At 36.0% G+C, this 16,197-nt stretch overlaps 1 protein-coding gene across 9 annotated transcripts in view; it reads right to left on the minus strand.

The window, feature by feature from the left end:
- The window catches only part of WDFY3 (WD repeat and FYVE domain containing 3), a 292,916-nt gene that overhangs the window by 166,852 nt on the left and 109,867 nt on the right, over positions 1-16,197 (minus strand). For all 9 annotated transcript variants that reach the window (XM_074396388.1, XM_074396384.1, XM_074396387.1 and 6 more), the window contains one exon: positions 8,948-9,071. In XM_074396388.1, coding sequence (XP_074252489.1) covers positions 8,948-9,071 — 124 coding nt within the window. The remainder of the gene's footprint in view (positions 1-8,947; positions 9,072-16,197) is intronic.

The following is a 16,197-nucleotide window of genomic DNA, read 5'->3' on the forward strand; positions in this document are numbered from 1 at the left end:
GGAGGAGGAGGAGAAGCAGAAGTAGAAGCAGAAGAAAGAGGAGAGGGGAGGAGAGAGGAAAGGGGAGAGGGGAGGAGGAAGGAGAAGGGAGAAGAGAGAGGGGAAGAAAGAAAGGGAGGGAGGGAGGGAGGGAGGAAGGAAGGAAGGGAAAGGAAAGAAAGGAGAGAAAAAGAAAAGAGAGAGAGAAAGAAAGGAAGGAAGAAAGGAAAGAAAGAGGAAGGGAGGGAAGGAGGGAAGGAGGAAGGGAGGGGGGAGGGAAGTAGGGAAGAAGGAAGGAAGGAAGGAAGGGAGGGAGGGAGGGAAGGAGGGAGGGAGGAAGGATCATTGGTTTTAGGTCATTGGTAAAAATTGACTTACAAGTATTTCATGCAGCCTACAAAGGAGCCAACAATTTGCAATGGGCTATATAACATGAACCCGTTTGTTTGATAGTAATTAAATACCCAGGTATGGAAGATAATCACTTCCTAGTTGATTAAAACTCTCAAACAAAAGCTGACATACAATGATTTCTTTGTCTAGGCCTCTTCATGATTTATGACTTTTACTTTAAATTGTGCAGTCCTACTTTAAGAGACAAGGCAAAACCAAGTTATCTTCCTGATACAGAAGCTAGAAACCCAAGGTGAGTGGAGAGGAGGGAATAGCAGAGCGGGTAGCACATTTCAAATGAACCTGGATTCCATCCATATTACTTAACACCATTAACTTTAAAAGAAAATGGGAAAGTACGTATTTTCACTATTCAAAAAGTTGTCAGATATAGACAATGAACGTTAATGCTTGTTTTGAAAAGCAAAACTCCAAAAATCTACTCTTGGTTTGAAACAGTTCTTGTTATCAGATCAATGCTGGACCTTTATAATTCAAGTGTGGGATTTCTTATGTTTTGGTTAACAATAACATCAAGGGATTCTTCAAGATAAGAAAAGACAAACAATGGGGCAAAAGCCAATGTTATATTTGTTATTAAACATTACACTATGTTCAATGGATTGTTGGGCTAATTAAATAAGATAATGCACATAAAAACAAATTTAAAAAAAAAAAGACAGTATAATCATTAATATGTGTGCCTTTAACTTCTTTACCAACTTAATAATAACAATTACTCTTTTTAAGGAGAGGGTAGAGAAGACTTGAAGTTACATCAGCAATAATGTAAAATTATGTTATCTGGCTTTGAGCTACAGACTCCTACAGATAAAGAGATCTGGATAGGGTTGAGGTTGAATGATATGGGGAGATTTCAAACTCCATTGACAAAACAAACTGTCTTTATATAACAAATGTATTTTGCTATTTTGTAAAGAATAGTATATTGTATCACTGTAAAGAAAGAAGTATTTTATTTTCGCCTATCAATTTCAATGTGTCAGTCAGAATATTTCAAAGGCATTTCCAACTTTTTTATTGCATTGTATTATTATTTTTTATTTTTTTGAGACAAGGTCTCACTCTATTGTTCAGGCTGGAGTGCATGATTACGGCTTACTGCAGCCTCAACTTCCTCAACTCAATGAATCCTCCCACCTCAGTCCCCCATGTAGCTGGAACTAACAGTATGCACCATCAAGCTTGGCTAATTTAAATTTTTTTTTTTTTTTTTAAAGAGACAAGGTCTTGCTATCTTGCCCAGGCTGGTCTCAGCCTCCTGGATTCAAGTGATCCTCCTGCCTTGGCCTCCCTAAGAATGGGGATTACAGGTGTGAGATACCATGCCCAGCCTCACTTTTCATTTTAAAGGAGGTAAGCAGCTCATTTTAAAAGTATATAGCATTCAGTGCTATCTTAAAAAAATTATGTATACTACCAAGCAATTTTAAATAAATGCTCCATAAATCAAATGGTTTCTTAAAACTTTTGGGAAAAAATGCCCACTACTAGTCAGAAACATACTGGATCTTTTAATTTCAATAATATTTAACAAATACAAATATAAGTGATGATTTAACTTAATTTTTTAAGAGTTAATGAATGAATATATTAATATTGATCCATCTTTAGAGTTGTCAATCATTTGATTCAGGCTTTATCTTTTATACTGCATTTCAATACATATAGTTAGAATGAAAAACACCGAAATAGAGTTAGTAAAGTCCAGGATTAGATTAAACAAGTAAAGAATGCAGACAATCTTAAATGCAATTTCTGAACCTACACTGAAATAAAACAAATTCAATTAGCATTAACAACAATCAGAATGTAAAACATGTTAATAATAAGTGAAATACAACGTTTCCTTTGCAAAGCCCATGTAAAGCATATGTCATTTTCAAATTTATGCTTCACGATGATGTGAGTCACATTAATAGTAACATTATACTTATTTCATTAATGAAGACACAAAGCCCTGAACAGCCTTGCCCCCTCCAAAAAAAAGTTCCACAAGTTAGTCAGAAAAACATTATTAGAACTCACAGCTCCCATGCTTCTTTTCATTTGACAATACATAACCACATCTTGGGAATGAAATTACCTGAAGGTGTTGTGGCTTTGAAATCCTTGGGGGACAGCAGGGCACACTGTTTTTCTGTTTAAGAAAAAGGCTGGATTGTCTAAGTGGGGACTCACTAAATTTCACTAACCCCGCCACAGAGTACTGGGGTCAACAACATCTAAGCTCTCCGTTGCTGGATTGCTGCCCACTGGGGACTGCACCACTAGGTTTAACAGTGCTACCTAGCATGTAGCAAAAACATTAATAATAAACTAAGATACTATTTTTTTATGCAGGTAACAGTTTTCTGCTTTGCTGATATAAACTGACCAAGTGCCCTTAAACTTAAGCAGAATGAGACCTGGCTGAGCTAACTAGAAGAGATGGGGAAAAATCTTAAGATACACCCTCTATACAATCTAGCAATAACATTATGTTAATTTGACATTACATCAAATTAATTGAGTCACTACTTACTTCTAGCAAAAGCCACATGGAGGCAAAGGACAAAGAAAGAATTAAAGGAGAGAGACAGACTGTGAATTGACCTAAATGTGTAACTAATCATCCATATGTCCATTTTGCAACTTGATAGTCCCAAAAAGGTTTCCATTTTCAGTAATTTCAGATAGATGTAAACACAGACCTGCACATAGGATTGTTTCCTACTGAGAGATCTACAGCCCATATCTCAAGTATATCTGATAAAAAGACTGTTATCTGTGTGTGGGGATTAGGCAACACCCAAAATAACAAGTCTTCCATAGCAAATTCAGAGGGGTACTGGAAGAATAATCTTGTTCTAGTGAACAACAAACAAAGCCAATCTTCAAAGGAATTACAGAAGGCTCACTTCACCTGTTTTTTTCTAGGAAAAGTATGTGAATGTAAATTAAGACAAAATTCTTTTCAATGATAAAGTAGTCCACTCACAAAAGGAGAAAGCACAATGGCTTGGTGGCCAGAGGCTGAGGAGAGGGGGAAATGGGGAGTTGCTGTGTAATGGGTATAAAGTTCTAGTCAGGTAAGATAATAGTTCCGTTCTGTACACTTAAAAATTGGTTAAGAGGGTAGATCCCATATTAAGTGTTTTTTTAATCATAACAAAAGTAAATAAGAAAATAAAGATGAAATACGTAAGAGTTGGATGTTAGGATATCGTTAGCTCCTAAAAAATCTAGAAAATTTTTTACTAGAAAATCAATAGGTCAAAAAATCTCCATGGAAGTATTTTTGATAACAACACTTATCAAAAGAATCTTCCAATGTTCTGAACTAAAAATGAAAGAAAAAACAAAACAAAACAAAACAAAACAAACAAGGATTCCCATAGTCAGGGCAAGGCTGACTGAGGAAACACGCAGAATTGTGTTCTTCTCTCCTAAAAATCAGGAAGGCTGGCTCTTCTAACTGGACTCCAATTTTCAAAGCATTAAAAAAAAGTCAGGGAGGGTGGCGGGCAGAGAAATCCTATATCCAAAATCAGTAAAAATTTATTGAAAACCTAATTATGTGAGAAGCATTATTCTAGGTGCTAGTAATACAGGGTGAACACAACAAACAATAAAATTAAATAAGTAAATAAACAAAATACTTTCAGATGATAGCAGAGCTATGAAAGAAACACACAATGTGACTAAACAGATACTAATGGGTGAGACAGAGGACAGATGACCTATTTGAGATAGGGTACTCGGAAGGATCTTTCATGAGGAAGTAAACAAACAAACTAAATTGAATATCACAGTATTCAAAGGTTAATAAATTTTAGGAGTTTAAAACTAAAAATTATGTGAAAATATACAACATAAAAAAAATGTATCTTAAAAATCCCTAAGTAATAAGATGTCACCAATGAGGAAAAGTGGATGAAAGGCATATGATCCTATAAACTATTTTTGTAACTTCCTATGAGTCTATGATTATTTTAAACTTAAAAGTTGAAAAAAAAAAAATCTTGTGTAACTCTTACTGTAATTAACAGTGAGACATCTTCTACTCAATTTAAGACATCTTTCATTATATCAAAAAAATTGCCCTGTGGATATAAAATCATAAAGGGAGTTGGAAAACAAATCTCTAGCATAGCAAAATGTCTTTCTACAAACATGCAGATTAGGTATTTATAAAGATAGTAACAGAGGCAAGTATAAATAAGTTTTTAGGAATTTTTTCCTAATTTAGTATGTCCTTCAAGAAAGAAAATGCAATGACGGTCAGCATGTGACAGAAATTTACCTTCACTAAAAAGGCAAAAACTACCTAAATCTTATACTGTATGTCAACTTTTTCCTTCAACAGGAGTAACTAAACTCAGAAAAGATAAAAAAGAGCCAGGTGGCTCAGGTCTATAATCCCAACACTTTGGGAGGCTGAGACCGGGCAGATCACTTGAGGCCAGGAGTTTGAAGCAAGCCTGGCAAACGTGGTGAAATCCTGTCTCTACTAAAAATACAAAAATTATCCAGGTGTGGTGGTGGATGCCTGTAATCCTAGCTACATGGGAGGCTGAGGGTGGAGAATCACTTGAACCTAGGAGGTGGAGGTTGCAGTGAGCTGAGATGGAGCTGCTGCACTCCAGCATAGTCAACAGAGTGAGACTTTGTATCATTAAAAAAAAAAAAAAGAAAGATTAAAAAAAGATACAACACCATTTTGAATAGAGAAGGGAGAAGGCAGAGACAGAGATACCCTAAATTATCTTAGCACCTTTCACTGGACTTGTTTCAAGGACTGCCGATATAATTTAAAACATCTCACTTTAAAATCCATACATCAGTCTCTGGAATATACTGCTTCTGTGTAAGGGATTTAGTCCTCAATCTCAATGTTGATGGTTCTTACAAAGATTGCCTAATAGAGTTAAGATGGAAGATTGAGAATATGCATTTATCTCTGCTCTGTTTGGAAATGTCACTGATATAAGCAGAAATGTGTTCCTTCAAAATTCATATTTTGAAGCCCTAACCTCCAATGTGAATATATTTGAAGATGATGCTTATGAGAGGTAGCAGGTTATGAGGTCATGGGGGTGGGGACCTCATGACAGGATTAGTGCCCTTAACAGAAGAGATACCAGAGAGCTGACTCTCTTTTCCCCTCCCCAACCTGATCACCCAGCAAGAAAGCAGCAGTCTGCATGCCAGGACAAAAGCTCTTATCAGAACCTATCACCCTGTTCTCACACTTTCAGCCTCCAAAGTTGTAAGAAAATCAATTTCTGCAGTTTAAATCTTCCAGTCTATGGCATTTTGTGATAGCAACCTAAGCAGACTAATATATCCACTGATATGGTTTGGCTCTGTGTGTTTACCCAAATCTCATCTCAAATTGTAATCGTCATGCATCCAGGGAGAGACTTGGAGGGAGGTGACTGGATCATGGGGGTAGTTTCCCCAATGCTGTTCTCACAATGGCGAGTGAGTATTCATGAAATCTGATAGTTTTATAAGTATTTGACAGTTCCTTCACATGCTCTCTTCTCTCTCCTGCTGCCTTGTCAAGAAAGTGCTTGCTTCCCCTTTGTCTTCTGCCATGTTTATAAGTTTCCTGAGGCCTCCCCAGCCATGTGAAACTGTGAGTCAATTAAACTGCTTTTCTTTATCCCAGTCTTGGGTATTTCCTTATAGCGCTATGAAAATGGATGAATACATCCATTAAAATGCTTGTAAAAGGATTTTTAAAAGTATAAATTCTTCAGAACAAGAAGAACAGAATAAATGAAAGCAATGCAATTTTGGATACTAAAATAGCATAGACATTCATGGTTACTTACTGATTTAGCAAACCCTAGAATCTTGAAGTAATTCAGGAAAAGTGGAAAAGCAACCAAACTAACAAAGAACCCCTGAGAGGCTCAGAAATTGGTGGCACTAGGCACCTTTGGAAGCTGAAGTAAATATGGAACTATAGAGAGAAGGATTGGTGGAAAATATGTTCAAGAGCAGTTAGACCCAAGGTCCCCGCTACTATGTGGGCACCAGACCAGAGGTTGGTTTGTTCACTAAAAAGAATAAGAGAAGCAGTATGGACTGGTGGACACCAGGCACCATGTGGACACACAAAGGTAAAATAAAAGCTTATATACTAAACCTTCAGGGTCCCCAAATCTTTCCTGTACTTTGCTTCCAAAATGCATATATTTCCCAAGAAGAGACTGGACAATTCTCTGAGTACTGCTTTGTTTAGGAAAAAGATCACCAAAAAAATAGCCCAGCAAGATCACCTTATGTTGAAGCCCACAGTTGCAAGCTTCACACACAATTAAAAAGCTTTTTAATGCTCCATTCTTATGTAATGGCAGATGGTCAAGGGTGAGACATGTAAGGACATTCTTTAACATAAAAGGCAAAGACAAAAACAAATTGATAAAAAAACAACTGTTGTATTAAACGTGAAAGAAAAAGATTGTTTAAGGAGATAAAAATCTGAAAGAAAGAAACCTCAGAAAGAGAATGCATCACCAAAATAATAGAAACAAGTAAGAAAAGACACTTAGAAATAAAAAATATTTTTTAAAATGAGAAAAATATAATATCACAAATTAAAAAAAAAACCTCCATAGAAGAGATAGATGATAAAACTGAGTTCTCTTAGCAAGTAGTCAAAAAATAGAAATAGAAAATGAGAGGAAGGATAAGAAAATGAGAGGAATAGTCTAAGAGGGTCATCTGACCAGAAGGAGAAAACAGAGGGGAGGATATTATTAAACAATTCATGAAACTTTCCCCAAATTAAAGGATATGAATAACCAGACTGGAAGAGTCCAATGAGTACCCAGCACATGTATAAAAATAGGTCTACCACAAGGCATCTTATGATAAAATTTTAGAAAAGCAGGGACAAAGAGAAGATCCCAAAAACTTCTAGAAAAAAAAATAGGTCACAGAGGAAAAAAAACATCAAGAATCTAGATAGATTTCCATTTCTCGATAACAATGTAAGAACCTAAATTATAACAGAAAAAATTTAAAATTCTGAGACAAAATTATTTCCAACATAGAACCTGATACTTACTTAAGGAGGACTGTTAATAATGCAAGCGGCAAGATTTTCCAAAATGACCCTGAGTGCTCACCCTGGGCTGCATGGAAAGACAGCGCTAAGACACCCACCACTGTCCATCTCAACCCATGGTCAACTTTCCCAGGCAATTAGTAGCTTCTAATCTCTGCTAAAAGGGCCTCCTGTATTACACAGCTAGCATTCTCAAACAACTCCTATAAATATCTAACAAGTATTCAAATGGCCTAAATCATAGGTAGTTTAAATGTCTCTTCACTAACGAGATTACTCTCCAGCTTGCCTTTTAGGAATGGAGAGCCATGGAGGATGGAGAGAAGGTGAGGGAAGTATCTCTCCATTTAAATGTAAACCACAGCTGCATATTCAGCACATCTCCCCAGCACAAGTATCTGTGAGATCATGAGAGTGGTAGGACTGTGTCTTCTTTTCTCTTATTGATCCCTGGTTTTATATTAAGCTTCCTTTTCTGTAATAATCATGCTGTATGATGTAGTGGAATTTGTTCTAGGTCCTGGCAGCTGAAAGGTTTTTCAGGCTAAAGGTAGCACTTTAGTTACTGAAGAGAAAGAAACCCATTTTTCACATCAATAGTCAAAAAATGTTTAGCTTGTGGTATGTCTAAAACAAACAAAACCCTCACAATTCCCTTGTATCCTTTTTTATGAAGCTGCTGGAAAAGATGCTGTATCAAAATCAGGAATTTAAAGGATTCAGGAAACAGAATACATCCAAAAGAAATGAAAAGGCATCCCTGGACAATGTGAATAGAGATGTTAAAATGGCAGCTGTGCAGCTGGCCTAGAGAGCAACTACTACAGATGACACAGACCCCTAAGTGGCTTATGGTCTAATGGGAAGATCAAGACGCACGCCCAGTGACCACCTAGGAGGTTGAGAAGAAAAACAGTAGTTCAGAAGAGAAAAAATTTTTCTTTGCCTAAAGAAATCAAAAAACATTTCATCAAGGAAGCATGACTTAATCATGCTGACATTTAGACACATTGAAATGAGGAAAAGAGTCTCCTTCCTCAGTGAAGCATTCTAAGTAAATGATTAAAATAAGAGTATAGACATGTTTGAGGACTACAGACAGCTGGATTTGGTTGAGATACAGAAAAGAAAACAAGCAATAGAATCAGAGTATGCTTAAAAAAAAAAAAAAAAAAAAAAAAAAAAAAAGACCAGATGATAGCTTTGCCATAAATGTCACGCTGAGAAATTTGTATTTTGTTCAAAGGGAAAAAGATACTATTTTATAAGGTTAAAGTGGAAGTGGTAGTGGTCCAGGCAGAACAGCCTTGAGCAGAATTACTCAAGAGTTGAAGATGCTGAAACCAGGAGAAGAGTGTGACTCTAAGAATGGGAATGGGGATAGGTATGTGCTGAGAATAAGGTCTGTTTTCCATTTAATTTTAATGGGACTTTTACAGAACTGCCTGTTCATTGAAACAAATCAGTTTTTGCTGGCTACTATAAAAATACCTGTGGATTTGTTTGATGCTCTCCTTCGAATTTCTGTCACCATTAGTCGTGAGACTTGCGTTGTGAACTGCAGAAGATCAGAAAATTTTTCTGTCATTGTATTTGGTGGAGCATTTCCAAAAACCTGTAGATAAGGAAAGACACTGTTAATGAAGCAATGACAAATTTTTCTTTTTATTCTGTGAATTTTAAATTTTCAGATGACTAGAAAATCAAGTCCAGCAAAGTCTACCTACATAGTTACTTTGGATCTTAATATATTGAAAATACAACTCTTTCAATAAATCACATATCTAGCCACATTTCCTTATACATATTAATTTGTCAAAGAAATAATTAAAATCTAAGACCCAAAGATATTATTGATAAAAAAATTATAATCAATCTCATTAAAAACCTTAGAAAATGTAACATTTTTCTTTTCTTTTCTTTTCTTTTCTTTTTTTTTTTTTGTGAGATGGAGTCTCACTCTATTGCCCAGGCTAGAGTGCTGCAGTGGCACAATCTTGGCTCACTGCAACCTCTGCCTCCTAGGTTCAAACTATTCCCCTCCCTCAGCCTCACGGGTAGCTGGGACTACAGGTGCATGCCACCACACCTGGCTAATTTTTAGTAGAGATGGGGTTTCACCATGTTGGCCAGGCTGGTCTTGAACTCCTATCCTCAGGTGATCCACCTCCCTTGGCCTCCCAAAACGCTAAGATTACAGGCGTGAGCGACTCTGCCTAGCCAACATTTTTCTGAGGAAAGCTAATTTGAGAATTTAGAGAAAAGTTATAAAGGATCTTTGATGGAGTACAGGCACACTGGATAATGAAAAGCAGTTCTACTGCTAAATCCCTGTCTGACTTTAGAATTCACTAAACTCATCTTGTACTGAGAATTTCTACATACTAATCACAGTTATTTTCAAAATAAGGCTGTTATGAAAAAGACTAGAATAAAGAAAGTAAATGGAAGGGTCATGAAATAAACTTGTTTTTATACAATTTTTTAAATAAATGAACTTTAGAATAAATAATTCTTATTCTTAATTTTATTTATTATTGTTTTTTTTTTTTTTTTTTGAGAACACGTTCTTGCAATATTGCCCAGACAGGTCTTGAATTCCTGGGCTCAAGCTATCCTCCTGCCTCTGCCTCCCTAAGTGCTGGGATTACAGGCATGAGCCACTACACCCTGCCTACAATAAACATTTTTTAAAAATAAATGGGTATGGGTTCAGCAAAGAGAATTTTAAAAAAATGAAACCTGGACAGACGACCATAAGAAATGGTATTTTAATGGGTATATAACTAGATGTATCCTAACTATTATTTTTAAAAATATTCTTTATAGCTGAAAGGAAATTCTCTATATTCTAAGGCTATCTCTCCCTTATAACCCTCATTACACAGTATTTTATATTATTATTACCTGTTCAAATGTCACTACAATAGGACAAAACATAATTTACTCATCTTCATATGCTCCCAAGCTAGCCTTCTGCCTTTTATAGTGATATTCCCTAAACATGGTTGTTTATATGTTGACTGCCCTCACAACCAAATTCTAGAGAACATTCAGGGAGCACTGAAGGAGAACATGAGAACATAGACTAAAAGTAAGAAGGAAAACAAAACAAACAAGCAAATAAAAGACCAAGCTAGGGAGATGGACTGGAAAAGAAAACCAAATAAAAATCTAAGACCAAAAAAACCTCTACGATATATTTTCCAGGCATTGTTTACAAATTTTGGCCCAAAGATACAGAAGAGAAAACCTGATCTATCACATCATTCACAGTGTCCTTAGCATAAGAAAAATATGTATTTAAGGAAGTGCTTCTATTCCTCTTATTATACTAGTCCTCCCATCTGTGAGAAGTAAGTTCTAAGACCTTAGTGGATGCCTGAAACCACAGATAGTACCAAACCCTGTAAACACTGTATTTTTTACTATAACACGTATCTGTGGTAAAGTTTAATTAATAAATTAAGCACAGTAAAAGACTGGCAACAGTAATAATAAAGCAGAACAATTGTAACAATATACTGTTTACTCTTTGACAAATACAAGATTCCTTGTTACTGTAGATCTCAGAAACCTCAGCATACAGTGTTAAGAACTTTCACCTTTTCACTTAAAGGAAGTACTTCTCTCTGGCATACCCAAATTGCCAGTGGCTTACCTTTTGCACTTTGGGGCCATTATTAAGTAAAATAGAGTTTCTTGAAAACAAGTAGTTTGATACCAGGACAGTGGGTCTGATAACTGAGGCTGCTACTAAGTGACTGTTGGGCTGATGGCCCATACAGTGGACAAAGGAATATTTCATGTCCCAGAAGGGATGGAGCTGAATGATGTGAGATTTCAAACTTATAAATTGTTTCTGTAATTTTCCACTTAGTATTTTCAGACTACAGATGACTGAAATCACGAAAAGCAAAACCATGAATAAGGAGGGATTACTGCATAATATAAACAACTCCTTCCAAAGATCCCAATAAAAGGATATATATAATATCCTTCTAACAGAAAATGTGTTTCTTACATGTTTCTTATAACCTCCCTCAAATTAAGTTGAAAACACTAAAACAATAAATCAATTCTACAAGGGTATCCTTTTATCCAGATACTTAGTGTGTTCAACAATTTGACAAATGAGTAATTTGTAATAATATCAAAATAACAAACTGTACTTTTCAATACTTCCTCAGCAAATATGTATTTTTTTTCTGCTAAGATTTTGATAAATGTTGGAATGCTGTATGATTAGAATTAATCTGTTACTTGTTAAATAATCTATGTTACCTGTTAAACAAAACCCATATTCTTTTTCTTTCTTTCTTTTTTTTTTTTTTTTCTTTTGAGACAGGGTCTTACTCTGTCACTCAGGCTGGAGTGCAGTGGCACAATCACAGTTCACTTCTATCTTGAACTCCGGAGCTCAGGTGGTCCTCCCACCTCAGCCTCCTTAGTAGCTAGGACTACAAGTGCCTGCCCAGCTAATTTTTGTATTTTTTGTAGAGATGGGGGTTTCTCCATGTTGTTCAGGCTGGTCTTGAACTCTTGGGCTGAAGTGATCTGCTTACATTGGCCTCCCAGAGTGCTGGGAATACAAGCATGAGCCACTGCGCCTGGTCGGAAACCTCTATTCTTTAACAAAGTGGAGATTGATAAAAATTGAGACGCCTAATAAACACACATTTGAATATATACTCCACCTGTGCTCAGAGATGAGTACATAGCTTTTTGTTGCTGTTGTTGAGACAGAGTTTTGCTCTTGCTGCCCAGGCTGGAGTGCAATGGCACGATCTCTGCTCACTGCAAGTTTGGCCTCCTAGGTTCAAGCAATTCTCCTGCCTCAGTCTCCTGAGTAGATGGGATTACAGGTGCCCACCACCATGCCCAGCTAATTTTTTTGTATTTTTAGCAGAAACGGGGTTTCACCATGTTGGCCAGGCTGGTTTTGAACTCCTGGCCTCAGGCAGTCTGCCCATCTTGACCTCCCAAACTGCTGGGATTATGGCAGGCATAAGTCACTGCTCCTGGTCGAGTATATAGCTTTTTAATGGAAGTGTCTACAAATATTTCTATAACTCAGAGTGTATCAATGTGTATTTTGCTCCTAAGAAAATATACATTTTCTAAATACACATTTAGTAGGAGGTATGTTATTCCCAAGAGTTATTAGGACAACTGAACAGAATCAATAGCTTATTCCTTGAGCAGTTATAAAGATGTGATTATTCAACCAGTCTTCACTCTGGGTAAATAATACACTGTTGAAAATGCTACTAACTTTTTACAAAAATCCTGATGTTTATTGCTTTATTTCCTCAGAGAAATTTTCCCACAAGATAAATAAAACTGACTTGAATTTACCAACCCCAAATCAGCACTACGGAAAAAGACTATGTCATAATTGCTAATCTGGAATGAACAAGCATTGCTTCCTGAATAAGGTTTATTCACTCACAAATATTTATTGACTTCCTACTATATATGCCAGGCAATGTTCAAAGAGTAGTGATTATAAAGGTAAATAAATATAGTTCCTGTGCTCATGAAACACAGGACATTTTAGCACAGAAGACCAGTGGTAAATGAGTTGATTTTTAAATTAAAATTATTTAAAGATAGTGTTATGTTATGAAGAAAGTAAAACAGGGTAGCTGAAAGAGAATGCCTGGGGTGGGAAGAAGGTTGTCAGGAAAGGTCTCTGAAGAAGAAACCCCAGTGCCAAAGGATGACACTGACTAATGAGGAAAAGTTACAATTCAAAGAGACAAGGAAAGAGGGCTGCAAGCAGTGAGAACCCAGTTGTGCAAAGAACTCAAAGTGAGATTGAGTTTGGGGTGCTGAGAAATCGAAAGGAGGCTGATAAAGCTGGGGTATTTTATATAAGAGGAAAATGGTACAAGATAAGTTTGGAGGGATACAGGGACTAAAGCATGAATCTTACATTGTAGATAATACTGAATGAATAAGGTAGCAAAGAAAAGAGTGTAGATTTTGTGACTGACTTCAACAATTAAATCTAAAAATATTAGGTATATTTTCACTACTTTGAACAAGTAGTGGTATTTCTTGAAAATATACAAGCTTCCAACGCTTCCATCACTTATATAAATGTTTGCCAAAGAGGATGCAGCATGAAGCTGGGAGTAAGAAGTTGTGGATTCTACTTCTCACTCTCAGGGAGTACTGACTACTTGTCAAATTTTTCTGGTTCTAGGTCAGGTACCGTGGCTCACGACTATAATCCCAGTACTTTGGAAGGCCGAGTCAGGTAGATCACCTGAGGTCAGGAGGTGACATCAGCCTGGCCAACATGGTGAAACCCCATGTCTACTAAAAATATAAAAATTAGCTGGGTGTGTGGCACATTCCTACAGTCCCAGCCACATGGGAGGCTGAGGCCTGAGAACTGCCTGAACCCGGGAGGCGGATGCTGTAGTCAGCCAAGATCGCCTCGCTACACTCCAGCCAGGGAACAGACCAGACTGGGTCTCAAACAAACAAGGACAAAAGATTTCTGGTTCTGCAGAGCAATAAAGTTGGGCAAGAGAAGTGGTAAGATATTCAACTCAAAAGGGCTGATTCTAGAATACATATGTGAAATTCGTAACAGATTTAAAAAACAAAAACAGTAGTACTGAGGAACAAAAATGCCTTCTAGCAAATTCACTAGAAATAACAATTACTATATAATACCAACATAAAATCTGCCTAGCACTATTCAAGTACTTGGTGTCATTTAAGCCTTATAAAATCCGACAGAAGAGGTTCTGTTAGTATCCTCATTTTACGGATAAGAAAATTAAGAGTTAGAGAAGTTAACTTAAAACAGGAGAAAATACAGACAGAATTTAAACTACATCTGTTTGATTCCAAGCCAGGCTCTTAAGCACTCAGTCCTATATTTTTCTCAAACTGTGCATGAACCCTATCACTGCAACTTTGCATAGTGTACACCTTTAGAGAGAAATAGCAAAGTTTAACTTATTTTTAAAAGAGTCATTTTTAATATCCACCTAAATAGATTTCAGAAGATTTCCTGGCACCTCTTCAACCAAATATTTTTGGCACTCAGGGAAAACAAATTAATGGTGTTATCCAATGGCATTTATAAAGGCTCAATATACATATATTTCAATATATACTTGCTACTGAATGGTGCAATTCAATAAAAATGTATTAAATATGACTAATAAAAGAAATGTTGGAATGTTTACAAACTGTTTAAAAATGGAGGCTTTCGTTTCCTAAATATATATAATATCGAAAATTAAGTCAGACTATTGACCATTATCAGTCCTCAAATAATTTGCTATAAATAACAATGTTAAAAAATTAACAATGAAGATGTAATTGCATTATTTCATATGGTAAGTCAGTTAAGATTTCTTATCAGTTAATATAAATGTTTAGGGAAACATTTATCTTATGCTCTTTCTGTTTTCTAAGAAGGAACATCAGATGTGAGTTTGAAAACAGAATGCCCAACTCAGCCCCGTCCCCTCCTTTTGGGTTCTGCCTGTCTCATGAGAATATGCATTCTCATCTGTTCTGGCTGTGGCTTGCAACTGTTCAGTTCTGCCAGTGACTGGGTAAGTAAACATGACTATTTCAGGGCTGAATTCAGCAAGTCCTTTGTTGCACAGACCCAAGTCACATTCTCCAGTATCAATTCTATTGGTATTACATAATAAGTAATAAAGCTGCAACAAAATAATTCATCTGTCTGCCTTATGATTTCTCTCTCATTTGGTTCTAAGTTTGCGTGACCTCTCTTAAGCTTACAAATTAAAAAGTGATGGTAATTTGTAAGGGATTTAAAAAGGACACTATTACATTTACATGCTTCTCAAATATAAATTGGAAATAAGCACAAAAATAAGGGTGTTTCTTAAAGAAGATCTAATTGGTAAACACTACATTTTATAATATACTACAAAATATAACAAGTAGTATAGTAATTAACAGTGGCAGCTATGAATTTTTTGACAAGTAAAATGCTACTCATTTTGAATAAGTTTAAACCAAATTTTTTTGTCAACTTGTTCTTGGAACTAAAGATTAATTCTTTTTAAGAATGCTGAATAAATATTATTCAGCTATTTTCAGACTTCACTATCATCTTTCAGTTTGAGCAAATCAGCAAGAGGGAAGACAACAGCAGCCTCCTTGTAGGACAGTAATGAAGACAACAGGAGGCATTTCAAGAACCAGCATGAGACATGGCCCGGAACAAAGACTTTACGTGTTATTTCCCAACCCATGTCTCTCAAAGGCAAAAATCATGCACTGAAATAACACTATTAAGCATACTTTAAAAACTAGGCTGTAGATAGTTGTCCATGTCTAACAGTATTATAGCTTGTTCACTATTTAGCTCTAATCAAGTAAAGTCTCAAAAATCAACACTGCAATTCCTTTTTAGCAATCATGGTAAGAATTGGTTGGCTCTAGAGACATACGAAGCTATTCTACTCACCATAGGTATTTCTCACTAATAGAGAATGTTCAAGCACAAGCGGCCAAATGTTAAACAGATATAGCTATATATTTCTAAATTTAATGAAAATTGTATCTAAGGACAATTTTGGTTTATAGTTATAATTACATCCACTGAATAAGAATTATTTTTAAAATAATACATTTTTCATATTGGTCAAAATGGTACAGATACAACTCTCTATCTTTTCTTAAGAGTTACTGAACCTTTGTGATACTCAAATCACTGTGATATTCAAATTATAATA

Source organism: Saimiri boliviensis, chromosome 3, assembly GCF_048565385.1.
Source record: "Saimiri boliviensis isolate mSaiBol1 chromosome 3, mSaiBol1.pri, whole genome shotgun sequence".
NCBI lineage: Eukaryota > Metazoa > Chordata > Mammalia > Primates > Cebidae > Saimiri > Saimiri boliviensis.